Source organism: Alternaria rosae, assembly GCF_020736505.1.
Source record: "Alternaria rosae strain MPI-PUGE-AT-0040 chromosome Unknown BKA58scaffold_2, whole genome shotgun sequence".
NCBI classification, from domain to species: domain Eukaryota; kingdom Fungi; phylum Ascomycota; class Dothideomycetes; order Pleosporales; family Pleosporaceae; genus Alternaria; species Alternaria rosae.
This window is the reverse complement of record NW_025763571.1, coordinates 3,383,604-3,400,202: the sequence shown is the minus strand read 5'-3', so window position 1 is coordinate 3,400,202 and position 16,599 is coordinate 3,383,604. Positions and strand designations below refer to the sequence as shown.

At 52.4% G+C, this 16,599-nt stretch overlaps 6 protein-coding genes across 6 annotated transcripts; 4 read left to right on the top strand and 2 right to left on the bottom strand.

Annotated features, from left to right (window-relative positions):
* The first annotated feature begins 294 nt into the window (after positions 1–294).
* Positions 295–2,951, top strand: BKA58DRAFT_102038 (kelch repeat protein). Its single transcript, XM_046163747.1, has 2 exons — positions 295–914; positions 975–2,951. Exons 1-2 carry the CDS (start codon positions 527–529, stop codon positions 2,762–2,764), a joined length of 2,178 nt encoding a protein of 725 aa, XP_046029553.1. The 5' UTR covers positions 295–526; the 3' UTR covers positions 2,765–2,951.
* Positions 2,951–5,027, bottom strand: BKA58DRAFT_102019 (F-box/TPR repeat-containing protein pof3). The gene is made up of 2 exons (XM_046163745.1): positions 4,612–5,027; positions 2,951–4,532 (listed from the first exon to the last, which is right to left on the bottom strand). The coding sequence occupies exons 1-2, from the start codon at positions 4,945–4,947 to the stop codon at positions 3,138–3,140; spliced, it is 1,731 nt and encodes a 576-aa protein (XP_046029552.1). The 5' UTR covers positions 4,948–5,027; the 3' UTR covers positions 2,951–3,137.
* Positions 5,028–7,743: 2,716 nt separating this feature from the next.
* On the top strand, positions 7,744–10,229 carry BKA58DRAFT_355064 (monosaccharide transporter 1). The gene is made up of 3 exons (XM_046168630.1): positions 7,744–8,630; positions 8,681–9,502; positions 9,554–10,229. Exons 1-3 carry the CDS (start codon positions 8,179–8,181, stop codon positions 9,933–9,935), a joined length of 1,656 nt encoding a protein of 551 aa, XP_046029551.1. The 5' UTR covers positions 7,744–8,178; the 3' UTR covers positions 9,936–10,229.
* Positions 10,230–11,514: 1,285 nt separating this feature from the next.
* BKA58DRAFT_427346 (uncharacterized protein) lies at positions 11,515–12,988 on the top strand. Its single transcript, XM_046172981.1, has 2 exons — positions 11,515–11,631; positions 11,681–12,988. Exons 1-2 carry the CDS (start codon positions 11,563–11,565, stop codon positions 12,719–12,721), a joined length of 1,110 nt encoding a protein of 369 aa, XP_046029550.1. The 5' UTR covers positions 11,515–11,562; the 3' UTR covers positions 12,722–12,988.
* On the top strand, positions 12,989–15,163 carry BKA58DRAFT_377884 (uncharacterized protein). The gene is made up of 2 exons (XM_046169649.1): positions 12,989–14,895; positions 14,978–15,163. The coding sequence occupies exons 1-2, from the start codon at positions 13,288–13,290 to the stop codon at positions 14,984–14,986; spliced, it is 1,617 nt and encodes a 538-aa protein (XP_046029549.1). The 5' UTR covers positions 12,989–13,287; the 3' UTR covers positions 14,987–15,163.
* A 348-nt stretch (positions 15,164–15,511) lies between these two features.
* On the bottom strand, positions 15,512–16,540 carry BKA58DRAFT_377881 (uncharacterized protein). The gene is made up of 2 exons (XM_046169648.1): positions 16,295–16,540; positions 15,512–16,239 (listed from the first exon to the last, which is right to left on the bottom strand). The coding sequence occupies exons 1-2, from the start codon at positions 16,399–16,401 to the stop codon at positions 15,570–15,572; spliced, it is 777 nt and encodes a 258-aa protein (XP_046029548.1). The 5' UTR covers positions 16,402–16,540; the 3' UTR covers positions 15,512–15,569.
* Between the last annotated feature and the right edge of the window lie 59 nt (positions 16,541–16,599).

Genomic DNA, 16,599 nt, shown 5'->3' with positions numbered 1-16,599 from the left:
AGGCTGGCCGGACGACCAAGGCACATGACATCACATGACGGTGCTCGACCCTCGCCGGCATGAGAGTGCATCCGGTTTATGAAGCCGGCCTGCATAGTCGTCGTGTCGGTGCCGCAGCATGCATGGCCTTGCTTTTACCGCTGCATCAGTGATGGCAATCGCTTCATAGCGTCAGCTCTCGTGCCAGACTGCGACGTACTGTATTTCAGCAGTCTCTCCATTCATCGACTCTTCACAGCCACTCGCTCATCTCCAATCTCAGTATCCGCAGTCGCGCATTAATCGGCTGCAGCTTTTGGGTGGCCAAACCTCGCACTGGCTCGCGCTGTCCGTGTCGGTGGCAGGGCTGAGTCGTCGTAGGTCGGCGCTTCCGCTTCGGGTTAAAGGCGGTGACGGGCGGCAATATGCACGGCCAGCCAACTCAACTTCCTGTGTCAAACATTCTCGCAGCCTAGACATAGGCCATCTCTGCCCACCGGGGCTTTCACCACAAAACCAGACTCACGCTATCCACCGCTCACTATCCATGGCACAAACATCCGCTCGATCCGCTTTCCCGTCCAACATCCTCAACCCCGCCGTCACCTCTACACCCTCGCCCAGCCACTCCCTCTCGAATACCCCGGGATCCGCCAGCTCTACCAACAACACGTTCCTCATGTCCGCGAGCCCCGTCCGAAGCCGCAGATCAGCCGTCGAAGGCTACAAACCGAAAATGATTTCGACAATCGGCGCCAAGCCCGCTTGCCTGGTCAATGCCTCTGTCACATATGTTGGTGATGATCAGATATACGCCTTTGGAGGCTTCGACCAGTATACCGACGAGGTATACAACCACGTCCTTCGCCTCAACCTCGTCACTCGACAATGGAATCTGGTCGATAACTACGGGGATATTCCGGGCGTACGAATGGGTACGTGCTCACCGCTCTGTTCCCAACGATACTTTCGTCGTAACTAACATAGCGCCTTAGGACATACCGCGTGCCTATGGCAAGGTAGTAAACTTCTGGTCTTCGGCGGTGAGAATGAGCACCGTCAACATCTCGCCGACGTCATCGTATTCGACCTGAAGACCGCACACTGGACACAGCCCGAACTTCATGGGCCCATACCCCGTGGCCGCGCTCGCCATTCGGCCGTCATATACGACGATAAGCTATACATTAGCGGTGGTCAGACTGGGCACGACAGTGTACTAGACGACATTTGCTATCTCGACCTCAAAACGTGGACCTGGTCCCGGACATGGAGGTTCGTCCCTCGTTACGATCACGCCAGCTGGATCTGGAACGGTCGCATCTGGATCTTTGGTGGTATTAATGACGAGATGGAAAAGAGCAACGAGATCTGGTGGCTCGATCTCCGCGGCAGTCCGGAGTTTGATCACGCTATGAAATATGGAACAGGCGACCGGCAGCTCATCTCGTCCCGACATCGCTACCCCGTACCAGCGTCTGGCCAACTCGCGACCGGCAGCACTGGTTACACCGCAAACTCAAGCGTCCAATCGTATCACGGAATGGGATCAAGTCGCTCACCTTACGTTGCACCCGGATCCATTTCATCTCTCAAATTTCACTCCAGTCCGAACCTACCATCACAAGCGGCGGGCACGCATTTTCACATCTTTTCGTCTGGTTGCATGCTCGATTTCGTCACCCCGGCAGAGTTGAGTTGCGAAACCAGTTTGTCCAGTCTGGAGCTAGACACTTTGCGATGGCAGAAGCTCGCCGACGGGAAGGACCTTTACAGCCCCAACTACCGCTGGCACTACTGCACCACCAACCCCGAAGGAACACATGCCTGGCTTCTAGGCAGCCCAATCGAGTCGGCGAATGATGGCAACCACAACGGCGAGTATCTAAGCGATGTGCTCGCCATCGATCTTCGAAAGTATGGCATCCTGGGCAACGAGCTGGCCTCCGACACGCGCTCAAAGATGATGCCTTCCTCCGATGCGAACGTTTCTTCGCACCTTACCGGTATTGGTGCGGATCTGTCTCTTACTTTCGATCAGCCACCGGAGAGCGGCAGCGGCGCAGACTTCATTATCACCGCCGATCCGGATGATGATGACTACGTTGATGTCGCAGTACCTGATCCCAACGGTTCAGCAACTGCTGTGGCTCCAGTATCGCGGCCGATCCACGTTCACAAGCTCATTTTACATGCTCGCTGGCCTCATTTTGCCCGTCTTTGGAGTGCCCAAATGGCAGAGTTCCATTCGAAGAAGATGCACATTCCCGAACCGTACTCAGCAGTTCGAGCGTTTCTGTTTTATCTCTACACTGACAGCATTGCCCCAAACCCGCAAAATGGACCCAGCTTGAATGACGTGGCGGGCATGCTCGTCATGTCCAACATCTACGACATGCCTCGGCTCCGCCTTCTCTGCGTCAACCGCTTGGGTCGAGAGCTGGATATTGAGCACGCAGCCATAATATGGGAGCGTGCTGCTACTGCTGGAGAGGACTGGCTCAAGCAGCGAGCAGCTACGTTCTGCATGCAGAACTTTGGCAGAGTTGTCCGCACAGCGGGCTACCGTAACCTTAGCCCGGCAAGCTTGATCGAGCTCAGCTGTGAGGCCACTCCGGAAGCCCGGATCGTTGGCGGGGAGGATCTGGACCTTCTCAGCCAAATTACTGGTCGCTCTTTCGGCGGCAGCAACCGCAAACGCAGTTTGGGTAGTGCGGGCGTACTAACGGCAGGCGAAGATGATGGCGAGGACGAAGTGGAGGATGATGGTATGGATGTGAACTAATTCAGCGGTGTACACGAAGGCTTGTAACCATCACATGGGTTTGCCTCTTTTGCGACTTTACTCCTTGCTCTGTTACTTCACAAGCATATTGGCGCGGCGTTGGTAATTTGCAGGGTAACTGGGAGGGGTTTGCTTGAATTCGATATTTGCATTGCGTGGGCGCGCAGGGACTTTGGCGCTGGTGTTTAGCTAATAGTCCCCTTTGATGGCACTCACGATTACATGATTGCACCCCGTATTATACCGCTACATAGATGCCACGAAACGTTTCTTCTGCGATCGTTGTTTCATGGCTCCTCCACGACTTCTGATCTGACTATACCTTGCTCTTCTAAAACAGAATGCCTGTCGACAATTCCAGGTGCGCAGCAGACTAGCCGTAGCGAAGCCTTCGTCCACCCTTCTGCTCAGCCATCTGGCAACTCACTGATATCCCCTTTCGCTCTGCGTAGTTGATCGCATCGCGCCCATTGATCTTGGCGCAATTGTTCGCTTTGATCATGGTCAAGTTCGGAAGTTTGTCCGCCAGCATCTTGATCGACGCTCCGGTGATGTGGGTATGCGAAAGATCGATTGTCTTGAGCCCGGTCCTGTAGAAGTTGACGAGTCTCTCTATCTCATCATCATTGCAGGGCGTGGTGGCAATATCCAGGGATTCCAACGCTGGTGTGAGAACCCGTGGGGAACTACCGCATATGGACTCTTGTCCCCCAGAGAACCCGGTTCCGAACAGGAGCGGTGAGACTTCATCGAGTAGAAGACCGTTCAGGGTTAACGATTGTAGAGGTTTTGAGGTTAAGCATGCTCGCATTTCGCTGTCGTGCAGGCAGTGATCCAGGAGATTTCCTAGTGTATCTACACTGAGGCCTCTGAAGCCAGATACGGCTAGGTGTGTAAGCTCAGGTACACAGCACCGCGACGTCAGGAAGTTTCTTATGTTCAATCGACCGCCGCCATTCTCAATGACAAGTCGTTGTAGCGTGGGCGGGAGTAAAGGGATTGAAGAGAGATCCACCTGCTTCAGAGCCAGGCTTTTCAATGGTGGTAGTTGAGCCTCGTCTCCGGGCCATCCTTGGTGGGACTCAAAGTGAAGTATATTGGAGAGTGACAAGGATTCGAGACATGGCGTTCGACTCAGGAGGTCGCTTAGTCTGAGATTCGTCGTCGAGATGGGGGACGAACAATGTATGCTGAGTGTGCGGAGATTTCCAAATGAAGCCGTCCAATTAGTGACGGTTCTGGAAGCCCTCAACGCGCCAAATGCTATGTGTTCCAGTACAGGTTGCGTATGCATTATCTGCTCCGCAGTATCTTGCGTGATTTCTGGATGTACCGTGAACTTCTTTAGCTTCGGAGCGCTTTTGACAATATCGATCAACGTAGCTGACATGGTATGTGGTAAGGAAATGAGCTCTAGTTCTGAAAGGTCCTTGGCTGCTTTCACAAGGTTCTTGAGTACGTCCATGTGTTCGAAGCGATGGATCGTAATGCGTGTCATTCGGTATTCCGAGCGCTTGAAAGATGTATTAACAAAAGAACGAGGGACTGGTCTGCGGGCGCCGGAGAGATCGAGATGCATCCAAAGCTTAGGTAACTTGGAGAGATAGTCCCTCCATCCCTTGCTGACGCGCATGCAGTTGACCATGTGGCGGAAGGAGCAATACTCTAGTACCATTTCCGCTAGCTCAGCGGGCAGAACTGTGAACGGATCGATGGCCGATGCAGGTGATAGTTTTCGAGTGAACTTATCGTGAAGTTGTTGCAAGAGCTGCCGACACTCAGTAATCCATGCAGAAGACAAAGTGGAAGGTGTGTCCTCATAACAGGACAAAGAATACACCACATACCTTGAAGTTCTTGTCGCTAGGTGGCACATTCTTCATTCCGTACTTGTAAATCCCAAGCGCCGTCTCGGGTTTCTCCAACTTCTCCAGAATGTTCGCCGTGCGTAAGTAGCCCTTAACATCTTTCTTGTTCAATCTGATCATCTCTCTGCCATCTTTGACCGCGGCGTTAAGGTTTCCAAGTTTGTCGTACGTAGCAGCCCGATGGTCGTACAGATCAGCGGTTGCACAAGCCTCGATGCCTTTCGAAAAGGTTTCCAAGGCTTTCTCGTATTGTTTCAGCTTATAGTAACTGCGGCCAATCGCCTGATACTCTTCCGGGGACATTTTGCGCGCCATGGTGATGAGAGCGGATGATGTTCACTAAGCTGAAATGGTATCGTTGGGTAGCGACCAAACCCGGGGTACGCAGTCGATTGTGCCAAAGTCGCCCAATGGAGCTGTGTAATTACGCGCGAGGGTCTTTCGGCGGAACCAGAATGATGAGCGACCAAAACCTTCAGAGGACTCTTCTGTAGATCTTCCGCGCGTGAGATGTGATATGCCGGTTGCGGTGTTGAGATTGTGGCAGTGGAGTGCTTACGTGCCGGCGACGCGTCGAAAGACACGCTAACACATGACGTGATCCGTGCGCGCATGCTTCATCGTACTTCGGACTTGCCAGCTGCAACTTCAACTCCAAAACTGTTCTCATTAACGAATGCGGCAGCAATATGTATAAGATATATGTAGTGGTGGCCATCCGAACCTAATCTACTCGACGGTGCGTCGCTGGTAATTGCGGTCGGTCATCACAACAGTGTCAGATTTGTGACAGAGCTATCACGTCTGGATGCGCCTCATGTGTGGTCCACGCGAATGGTGCTGAATAATACGCCGCTACACTCAACATTCTTATAGATACCGGCCGCCCGTGATGACGGTGTTACAGCTCGCTTGCTCGCAATTTCCAGTTGGCACGGGATACGAAAACTCAAACAGCAGGACGGAAATTGATCACTCCAGGAGTACCCGTTATTACACTGAAAAATCAAAGAGCTCGAACATGCTCTTGCCGCGCAATCTCAAAAACAAAGGAAGCGGCCTGGTGTGAAGTCAAGCAAGAAAGGACTTCGCGGGTACAATGAAGCAAATGAGAAATACAAGCAGCTCTGGATATCCGTAGACCCAGAAGGGGCCTTCTTCTAGGGGCAAAAAGAGACACGCCAGCTACACCGAAGAGCCGCCTCGGTTCAATAGACGGGGAAACGACTGACGACTGTCTTCAGAGATGAAAGGCCCCCAGACCCAACTCTAGTCCGTCCGTGGGCCCGCTGTTCTGCGACTAGCATTGGCGACTACCTGGGCAATGCACGAGGGACCTGATGACTTTAGCGATGGTGGGACACATGACTGTTGAGGAGGAGTAGATCCTGGAGATGGTGGGATCCCCACACTATCTTGGGACATCGGATGGAACTATCGGACATTGGCAACATCCTTGGTACGGAGGTTGGGTCTTGGGATCGGGTTGACTAAGTCGCTCCGATGACAAGTCGGAGGTCGAATCAGTCGGGGAAGTGGCACGCCTTTATGCGGCTGAGTACGGAAGTGGATCTGTCAACCATAACCCTCGCATCGAGCCGAGACGTTAGAGCTAGGAGATCGTAGCAGAACGTTCTTGAATTTGATCCCCGCCGTTTTCCCCAGTCCCAGAGTCCTGGCAATGGGGTCGACGATGACAACCAAGTGGGATCAAAACAGCAACTCGGTGGAGGTCCGTCACGATGATGATGCATATTCAACAGTAATTGGCGGATTTTAGAGTGACCCTGCGTTGGAGGGAGTGATGGAAAAGTGGAGTGTGATTATCAGTGTGATTATCAATACGGCATTTGCATAAAGCGGAGACCCCGACATTAGACGGCGGTTCCGGTGACAGACTGAAGCATGTGCCGCTTGGCAGGGACTTGAGCGAGAGTGCGGTGTAGTAGGCACCGAAAGCGACATAAAATTGGGGTTGACTGTGTTATGTGGAGTTACCACGTCGTTGGGGCGTTTGGTGTGTTTTAGCACACGATTTGAGAGCCGTCTTTTCCGGCATGTGGAATGCTTGCGGGAGCATAATTTGGGGCGGATTGATGGGTACTGGAGAGATCTGCGCAGTTTAGCTGGGTCCCGGGGTAGACTTGTCAATATGGAGCTCCTTCGTATGCTACGAGTACTGCTTTCGGCGATGTTGTTGCTGATGTTTACTCCTACCTATATGACAAGAAAGGAGTTGTGACAGAGGAAAGCGCCCGGATGTCCCGAAACAGGAAGGCCCGAGATCTGCAAGACAATGCACATGTCAGCCTCATCCCCACGCTAGGCTTGCGAACTCCACACGAGCCTCTCCCGACTACCAAGCATGCATTGGCAATTTGTCCCGCCATGGCAGAAAGCGCGACCGCGACTACCGAGCAGTTTCTACGGCGCGACCAAGCTGATCGGCCGCACGGCGAGAATATGTAGGAGAAGTGTCTGCACACCAAGTGCTATCCCGACGGCATGGGCAAATCCTCGGCTGTATAGCAACTTAATCTGAATGTCTCGAGAGATGCCGCTATCACGTGCGCCAAATCGTCTCCCGGCCGGCAGTGCCGCCCGACGTTGCTGCACTCCATACCAGGTAGTACAGCCGACCATCGACCATCACAGCAACCATCGTCACCGTTGCAGCACATGGCGTGTTCAAGCTCCACCACCTGCAGTCTCTGTCGGTTAAGATCATCGGCCAAGCTGCAAAGGCTGCAGAGCCGCATGCGCACGGTTGGTCAGACCCTGCATGGGGACGGACGCGAGTCGCCGGTGCATGACGTCAAGCGCCCTCTTGTTGAGACTGAAACCGTGCCTTATGGGAGGATTTAGCACGCTATCCGTACACGGCGGCATGTAGCCCGAGATGGTGCCTATGACCTACACCGGTGTCCTAGTCGACGACAGAGTTCCTGCATCATCTTGACATGCGTACCGTAGATTTTGACAGGCGTTTCCGGGTGGCGTAGGCCGCGAAGAAACTTCTTCGAGCCTTCTGTGCCGACTGACGAACCAGCCGTTCACCACTCGTTTCACCTGCGTCTTCCCCAGGCTGACCCCAAGCCCTGCGCACATGACGTAATGTGGAGGTAACCTCGGGCTAGGAGCAGAGACATGCTGTGCCGAGCGCGCTTGTTGGACTGCAAGCGTCCTCCGCTCTTCTCCAAGATTGGCCCAAGATGGCTTGCTCCACCACCAGACCCTGTTAGGTTCGCCTTTGTATCCACAGTTTATTTGCGCCTCTACCGCCCGCACCAAGGCTCGCATACTGCTACACCAGCCAAGGCCAAGATGTTGGAAAAAATCGTTATCTAGTTTTCTCCACGCGTCAGTCGGAATCTTGGTAGCGTATCTTTTAGTGGGCCGAGGGTAGACGACCAGTAACCACGTTTCTGCCGAACACCCTTGTACTCTGACGGACGATGATCATTTAAAGCTCTACTCTCTCCCCACGGATCTTTCCTCCCCAGCATCTCCTCACCCCTCTCCAGTTTCCATCGATACAACGCAACCATGCCGCCACGTATCAAGGAGTCCGAAAATGGTGTTCCCACCTACTGGGGCAAGTCCGGCAGGGCCCTCCAGGTTCTCATCACCATCGTTGCTGTTACCGACTTCCTACTCTTCGGTTATGACCAGGGTGTCATGAGCGGAATCATCTCTGCTCCTGCCTTCCAAGCCGCGTTCCCTGAAGTCGAGGGTGACTCTACCTACGAGGGTTTCGTCGTCTCCATCTATGCCGTCGGTTGTCTGCTTGGTGCCATCTTTGTCTTCGTCTTCGGTGACAAGCTTGGACGTCGCAAGAGTATCTTCCTGGGTGCCGGAGTTATGATCATCGGTGTCATCATTCAGATTGCCTGCGTTCCTCCCAACAGTGGTGCTACCGCCCAGTTCATTGTCGGACGATGCATTACTGGTGTTGGAAACGGCATTAACACTTCTACCATTCCCACCTACCAAGCTGAGTACGTCATGCTAAAACTTGCTCTTTCGAACAATTGCTGACTATTTCTAGGTGCTGCAAGGCCAAGAACCGCGGTAAAGTTATTTGCATCGAGGGTTCCATGGTTGCCATTGGTACGCTCATCGCCTACTGGATCGATTACGGTTGTCTCTACGGTCCCGATGACTTCACATGGAGATTCCCCATTGCTTTCCAGTGTGTTTTCGCCCTCATCGTCATCGTTATGATGATCTCGCTACCCGAATCTCCTCGATGGCTCCTTAACCACCATCACGAAGACGAAGCCGCTACTGTACTGGCTGGTCTCAATGGAGTTCCCCGCGACGACCAAGAAGTCATTGTCCAAATGCAAGTCATCCGCGATGCAGTCAACGCATCTGGTGGTGGCGGCAAGGTCCCTACCAAGGCTCTTCTGACCGGCGGCAAGTCCCAGCATTTCCGTCGTGCTATCCTCGGTGCTTCGTCGCAATTCATGCAACAATTGTCCGGTTGCAACGCTGTCATCTACTACTTCCCTATTCTGTGCCAGAGTGCCCTGAACACCGACCACAACCTGGCCCTACTTCTTGGAGGTGTCAACATGGTTGTTTACGCCATGTTCGCCGCTACCTCTTTCTACTTCGTTGAGCGTGTTGGCCGCAGAAAGTTATACTTGATCGGTACCGTCGGCCAGATGACTGCCATGATCATCACTTTTGCCTGCCTGCTCCCCGGTGGCGTAGAGAACGAGAACAACGAGGGACCTGCCAAGGGTGCCGCTGTCGGTCTATTCTTGTACATCGCGTTCTTCGGTGTTACATGGCTGCCGCTTCCCTGGTTGTACCCTGCCGAGATCAACCCCCTCAAGACCCGCCAGAAGGCCAACGCCTTTTCGTAAGTTATTACTGCACCCATTATATGAAAGACAACGCTAATATTCCTAAGAACTATCAATAACTGGCTATGGAACTTCTTCATTGTCATGATTACACCCGTCCTGATCACCAACATCGGCTGGGGAACCTACCTCCTCTTCGCTGCTCTGAACGCATCCTTCATTCCCGTCATCTACTTCTTCTACCCGGAGACTGCTGGTCGTTCCCTCGAGGAAATTGACCTCATCTTCGCCAAGGGTTACACCGAGAAGATGAGCTACGTGCAGGCTGCCAAGCAGCTCCCCAAGATGGACGAGGCTCAGATCGCCGAAGCCGTCCGCCAGTACGACCTCTCTGACAGCGACGTCGAGAACCGCTCGGCTGCTGGATCGCTCAAGGAGAAGCGTCAGCAAGACGAGGAGCTGATGCCTCAGGCCGGAGGACAGATGTAAGATCTGGAATGTTGCAAGACGAAGATACGAGCGCTGGTCGTACATGATTGCGAATGAGCGCGCTGTGTGCGCTACGGTATCGTTGAGTCGTTACTTGTTATGCATAATGCCTGGAGGAACTATACCCGACGCACAAACGTCACCCATCTAGGCTCGAGATGCATGGAGGAATTTGCTAGGTCGCATGTCTAAGGAATGCGTGAGTTTCGTTTTGTTTCTAATTGCATAGCATCGCTTTATACCATTGATCGACATATGTCGTCAACCATAGAAATCTATGACTTTTCTCATCACAACATATCTTTCACGCCCTTGAACATGCACACCCTAATGAAGAGTAACTCGAATGTGCTCAAGATTTAGAAAGAAAGCTTAAAGGTGCTAGTTGGCCTCTAGGCTGACGGCGCCGAACTTAGTGCAGGTGAGCTCGACGACGATACTCGCTGCGCCTGAGATTGAACGTTGGCAAGAACAGCATCGATTCACAGCTTCGGACTTCGAGACTAGGATATATTAAGCAGGGGAGTAGGGAAGTAGGAATCGATCAAGGTCGGGGCATAACTCTTCTGCTTGGTCTTAAGAAGCCTCAGCACCATCTGTAGTCTTACCCGCACCTTTGGCAGGCGCAGTCATCTTGATAGTGGGGACACCGCCAGGCGCAGTAATCTCGATTGCGGGAATACCAGCAGGTGGTCAATCTTCCATCTCATCGTCGGTCATTTCGAGGGACTCCAGGCCCAGTTCGCTGCAACTCGGTACCCACTTCGTCTAGCGATTCACGCAGATCTTTCATGAACCTATCGAGCTCAGCGTCCTCACCCTCTGGATGCCAGCGCCTAACCACACGCCACATGGTCTCCGCCTCTACGTGACAGTCGTTCGCGTCTTCCCAGTTGCCCAATGTTGAAGCCAACAAGATGAGCGCTTTCATACGGTGATATCGTGGTGTAGTGTCATTAGCTAGAAGGGCGCGGGTTTTTTCGATACATTCGTCCAGGCGGTCGGTGTTCTAGAGATCGGCTGCTTCGTTTAAGCCATCAGTGAACGCCTTGTCAATATCGCCGGTACTGTCCATCCTTTTGAGTATCCATAGAGTGTAGATGGTATCTGTCGCTGGTTTGAATGAGTTTCTAAGATTATTATGCGTGCGTGTACGTGAGCGAGGTCGCTGGACTCAACCTTGGAAAGTTCCCCAAGTATCACAGTTATCCCTCACACCAAACCTTGACCAACATGACTTGCCCAAACCACGATCAGACCTCAGTCTCAGCCAAAGGCGCAGCCTCATCTTTCTTTAATGCAAGGATGTTTCGTTATCACATGGGAGCAATCTTATGGTGCGTGAATGTTATAAGGCCTTTTGAATCAGTCAACACAGACTATTCAGCGGCTCAACATTCCCACGACGTTTAATGTACCCTACTAGAACAATTATTGTGTATGTGTAACAACATATCTCACGCAACCATGTAGTTCTGTCAGGGCTTCAAGGTGCTGCGGCGAACGCACGTGCCTCGGCAGTGCTCGGAACGTTCCGAACTCGCTCCGCGATGACACTTGGCTTCCGATTCACTCTTCGATGCAGCGACCTTACGTCTTCATGTTTCCACACCAGTGACCGAGCACCATGGCGATATCGAACGTGTCATTTGACACCCTGGGTCCTTTCCTAGTGTGGCAGTTCCTCATACCCATCGTAAGCTAGCCTTTACATCTTTGGCACAGCAAGATTTAACGCGTCACAGGCAGCAGGATGGGCCCAATCCATTCTCTATAGCATCTTCATTCGCGCAGGCGACCCGAAACCGCAGCCCGGTACTCCGCGCTTTATCAAGCATCGCCGCAACATCCTCATAGCCATCTACGCCGCCTACTTCGCCTTCACCATATACGAAGTCGACTTCAACCTGCAGCGCTCTAGCAATGCATACAACGACCTCGGCGTACCGCTAGATGTCGACGAGAGCGCACTAAATACGCGATTCAGGAGGCTGACCATTCGATATCACCCAGATAAGATTGGGCCGAACGTGGATAGGGACAGGGCGAATGACTTCTATGTTCATTTGAAGCGAGCCAAAGACATCATAATCGATCCTGTGAAGCGATTCGCATATGACCGCTTCGGACCGAGCATCTTTGCGCAATGCCAGAGTTGTTTGACCATCAAGGACTACACAGACAGCGCACTGCTTACTACCGCTACGACCTACGGCGTACTCCTCATCGTTCTAGTCGGCGCAAATGCCCTCGGCTTCCTAACAGACGGGTCGTACTGGCGCTACCTGGGACTTCTCGCTGTTGCGACTTTCGAGATCCGTACCGCTCTTCGCCCAGACTATCCTACTTTCCTCTCGAAATACCTGAACCCCTTCGTCGCACGAACCAACCTCCGTCCCGCATACCTACCCTTTCAAGTCATCACCATATTGAAGAAAGCTGCGATCTCCCTCACGCAGTTTCTCGGTCTACTTATGCCACTTTACCGAAGCGACCCCCAACATGCCGCGAAAGCCAACGACGATACCGAAGACACTCGCCACAAGCAGCTTGATCGTCTCAGCGCGCTTGTCGCTGAGAGCAATAAGGATGCGAACAGACTGCTGGAGCTGGAAAGTGTACCATATAGGGACAACGAGAGGGCAAAGGGTGAGCTGAGGGAAGCACTCAAGAAGTACATGGTGCAGAATGTGGTACATCAGGAGAAAGAGGTGAGAAATGCAATGGGCGAGGTCATGATGCGACGAAGGGCAGGTGCACCACACGGAGCCGTGGGTACAAAATAGAAATAAATCAAGCCGATCGATACTTGCTATCAATCCGCGGCATTTCTTATTTTGTCTTATGGACGCAGCAAGAACCACGTTTCTAGATTCTGTTTACCATCCCCTGCTGCCTGGGGACTCTACTCAGAATCTCCAGTTGATAGTCTGATAACATGGTTAGATAATGGCAGATTAAGAAGGTAGGATAGAAGATCGCTATGCGCTGGGGCAAATTCTGTCTCTATTAGGATATATCGCAGGTCAATGAGCGGGTGATTAGTGCCATGGTTTTAACCCTTTGTTCCTAAATTCGACTTTTGCCCCCGCTATGGAGCGAGCCCGACGATCCGCCAATTCCCCGCAAACCTCCCCACATTTTCTAGGACCATTTCAGCAACCTTTCCGGCAGCTCAATGGAACATCTCGCGGCCGTCGGAATAATCTCGTCCGCTTTAGCCTAGAAGGAGAGGCACGATGATGTCGACACGCATTGTGTCATAGCTTCTGATGGCATATGAAGCTCAGATATCCATAGGAATCTGGTAAGGCTACCTCCATAAGCCCCCAACAATCTCAGGACTTCCATAATGGCCTCACTCAAAGTCGCCGCCATCTCCCTTGCAGCCTCCGCTGTCTACGCATACCCAACGACAGACCACTCCGGAGCCGAATACCTAAGCGTACCAAAGACTGCAGGAGGAGCTTCGATACCACATAGCAACTCCTTTGCCTCGTTTTCTTTCGAACCTGCCTTCTGGGTTGAGTTCTTTGGCAACGCTAGCACTCCGAACAACCTTACCTTCAGTGCCTTGAACAGAATCCATGAGCATGGCGGAAGTCCTGTGATACGACCTGGCGGCATCACCATGGACAGTATGGTTTTCGACGCAGACGGTGGCGACGTGGTGCGTACCACTAGCCCGGAAGGCGGCGTATGGCGAACTACAGTTGGACCCGACTACTACAAAAGCTGGAGTAATTTCCCCAATGGCACCAGATTCATCTCAACTCTCAATTTTGGCAATGAGAGTTTGAAAATTTCTACAGGCCTCGCAGTCGCATCGCTCACCTATCAATCAGATAAGGTCGCATACCTCGAGCTTGGTAACGAGCCGACCAACTATGACGAGAGTCGGTGGAATGACTCGACTGCAGCCTACGTGCAGCAATGGAAGCAGTACACAGCTAGCATAGATACCGCGCTGGATGCTTTGAACAGTTCGGATCTGCCTCAAGAGCGCTGGTGGGCATCCTCTGCCACGACCGATGACTCAGGCCTCGAAGTTCGACCTGCTGCACTCATTCCAGCAGGTATCGACTCAGAAGATCAGGTCGGCATATATTCGATACATTCATACGCCTTCTCAACCTGCGATCCAAAACGCGCCGCCTTGGCCACTATCGAAAACATCCTCAATCATACCGAGCTCGCACGCTACTGTGACGAAGAAATATATCCGTCTGCCCGCGCTGCTCTTGACGCCGGAAAAAGTTGGAACATCGGCGAGTTCAACTCCGTCTCTTGCTCTGGAGCTCCAAACGTTACCGATACATTCGCGCAAGCACTCTGGGTCATTGATAGCGAGCTCATCTACGCCACAAGGAACGCCAGTTCTACGCATCTACACCAGGGGGCTACACTTGCTCTTCAGTCGAACGAACAGCTCAACACGCCCGGTGCAAACGGTAGTCCGGGGTTCAGCACTTATTCGATGCTGTACCCCCGCGACAGCGAGTTGAGAGGTCCAGCACGAACGCTACCATCTTTCCTCGCGCAGCTTTTCATGGCCGAGGCATTTGCTGTGCCTGAAACACGGGTACGCGCTCTCGAGCCACCTCCTGGTGTTGATTCAGAATCATTCTCTGCATATGCGTTTTACGTCGACGATCACCTATCGAAACTAGCACTTATCAACATGAAGCCATTCTACGCCAACTCGACCGAGGACTTCTCGGTACGTGTTGATCTATCGGGCGCAGTGGGTTCCGATGGCGGATGTTTGGGTGTGAAGAGATTGACAGCACCGTTTGTCAACACTGGGAACAGCTCGTTGACATCTTGGGCTGGACAGTCATTTCCTCAGGGTGAGCCCATAAGTAACGTGGTAGTCGAAGCGGTCGGGACAGATGCTGTAGTAAAGGTGAGAGGTAGCGAAGCAGTACTTGTGTTCTTCGATAAAACCAACATATATGGTCTATAGACGTTAGGAGGTTGTCGATGCTTCCTGTGTTGATAAAGCAATAGAAGAGTTGCGATAGAAGCTGACAGTTACGTACATCGCGTGAACAGTGCGTTTGTCGCGCAGGCCCTTCTGCGAGATGGAAATGATCAATTCAAGCTCTGGGATTGAGACGTTGGGATTGGATGGTCGGCACAGTGTTGCATCGTGGCTTAAGCCAAGTTGCGCTGGTGGAGATCGGAAGCAGTCGCGATCCTTCAGCCCCCGTTGCTGGCTAGCGTGCTTATGCTTCGGCACACGTCAACGAAACTTTCGCCAACACCGTCTTTTCGTCTCATTTCATCGTCTCATGAAGCCCACAACAGTGTCTAATCACGGCTATTCTGTTTCGAAGTCTCTCTTAGAGGTTGTTTTCTCGGCTTTTGTGCAGGCTAACAGAAGCAATTGCCTAGCTACGAATCGCATGATACGGAGGACGAAACACGACGGCGGCCTAATTACGCCTGGCCACGCCACCAGAATCTCTAGGACATGTCGAGACTATACCGATCATATTAGAAGAGCAAGCGAAAGGCAGCTGTACTACGTAAAGGCACGACCACTCTAATTTATCAATTGACTCCTACGCTAATGCTAAGTTTATGCTCCCTATAATTAAAACCGTGTGGATATCCTCCGGACTTCTGAGGTTACATGATCGCTAGGTTTATGCGCAGTCCCGTCCGTCTGAGCGTCTCTACCACACTTCCTATCTTGAGCATGAACTGCGCAGCTTCGTTCGAGAAGCGCTCGTAATCAGCATCCCCCAGAGACCCTTGCGCTAGGTCGACTTCGATTACGACCTCAGTACGAGCGGTCTTGATGATAGCGAGGCCCTCGATAATGTTGCAATACCGCCGCTCTTCAAACAGCCGCTTCTCCGGCAACAGGAACGCGAAGTCAAGAGGCCGAACCTGTATGTGCAAACGTCTTGCGTAATGTGCTGGGATCATTCCAAGCCCGAACCCATCCGTTTCAAGAAATGCTTTGAGCAGAAAAAGCTCGTGATGGGCAAACTTGAATGTACGCGTCCAATAGTAGCATTCGAGCAATTCTCTAGCAACCTCACTGCCCAGACTTCCTGCGCTCATGTAAGCTGCGGTAGGGTCTTCGATCCACTGGTAGGAATGCTGGCCACACGCCTGTCGGATGAGGTGCGCGAAGCGTCGGCCGTTTCCAATTGCTGTGCGCCGAACGATGACTTCGTTGTCATAGGATCCCTGAACGCAGAATGCATACACGCGATTGCGGAGCTCACGTGGTAGACGTGTATAGATGTCTGAAGCTACATCTTCGACTCGAGGTGTACGAGGTTTTTGGCTGTCGTTTCTTGCAAATCAGTCCTGGTCAAGTCGTTGTCGCATGCTTCGCTCACTGCTTCTTAGGTTGCTCCACAAGGAGCTTGCTATTCCATCCAAAATTATGCTGTCGCATAATCTCAAATCCGTATGAAACGTCGTCATATCTGCGTATATCCATCATGTTTCTCTTCGTGATCGACAACGCTATCGGAAAGTATGTTATGATGGCATGCGATTCTTAGCATATATACTCCTAAACAGCGGTGTCTCATCCAAAACTCGAACCCACTTCGCAAATGCACACAGGCAACCACGTGAGGGCTAACTTGCAACGATGCTTTTCGCGAGTGCTTTCGCGGTACATCTTACACTAGTCCGG

Excerpts from the sequence above, each read along its gene's own strand:
- BKA58DRAFT_102038 (XM_046163747.1), top strand. The coding sequence starts at position 527 with ATGGCACAAACATCCGCTCGATCCGCTTTCCCGTCCAACATCCTCAAC. Across the intron at positions 915-974 it reads TATTCCGGGCGTACGAATGG|GACATACCGCGTGCCTATGG; the intron begins GTACGTGCTCAC and ends ATAGCGCCTTAG.
- BKA58DRAFT_102019 (XM_046163745.1), bottom strand. The coding sequence starts at position 4,947 with ATGGCGCGCAAAATGTCCCCGGAAGAGTATCAGGCGATTGGCCGCAGT. Across the intron at positions 4,533-4,611 it reads CTAGCGACAAGAACTTCAAG|CTCTTGCAACAACTTCACGA; the intron begins GTATGTGGTGTA and ends GAGTGTCGGCAG.
- BKA58DRAFT_355064 (XM_046168630.1), top strand. The coding sequence starts at position 8,179 with ATGCCGCCACGTATCAAGGAGTCCGAAAATGGTGTTCCCACCTACTGG. Across the intron at positions 8,631-8,680 it reads ATTCCCACCTACCAAGCTGA|GTGCTGCAAGGCCAAGAACC; the intron begins GTACGTCATGCT and ends GACTATTTCTAG. Across the intron at positions 9,503-9,553 it reads CAGAAGGCCAACGCCTTTTC|AACTATCAATAACTGGCTAT; the intron begins GTAAGTTATTAC and ends AATATTCCTAAG.
- BKA58DRAFT_427346 (XM_046172981.1), top strand. The coding sequence starts at position 11,563 with ATGGCGATATCGAACGTGTCATTTGACACCCTGGGTCCTTTCCTAGTG. Across the intron at positions 11,632-11,680 it reads GGCAGTTCCTCATACCCATC|GCAGCAGGATGGGCCCAATC; the intron begins GTAAGCTAGCCT and ends AACGCGTCACAG.
- BKA58DRAFT_377884 (XM_046169649.1), top strand. The coding sequence starts at position 13,288 with ATGGCCTCACTCAAAGTCGCCGCCATCTCCCTTGCAGCCTCCGCTGTC.
- BKA58DRAFT_377881 (XM_046169648.1), bottom strand. The coding sequence starts at position 16,401 with ATGATGGATATACGCAGATATGACGACGTTTCATACGGATTTGAGATT. Across the intron at positions 16,240-16,294 it reads GTGGAGCAACCTAAGAAGCA|CCAAAAACCTCGTACACCTC; the intron begins GTGAGCGAAGCA and ends AAGAAACGACAG.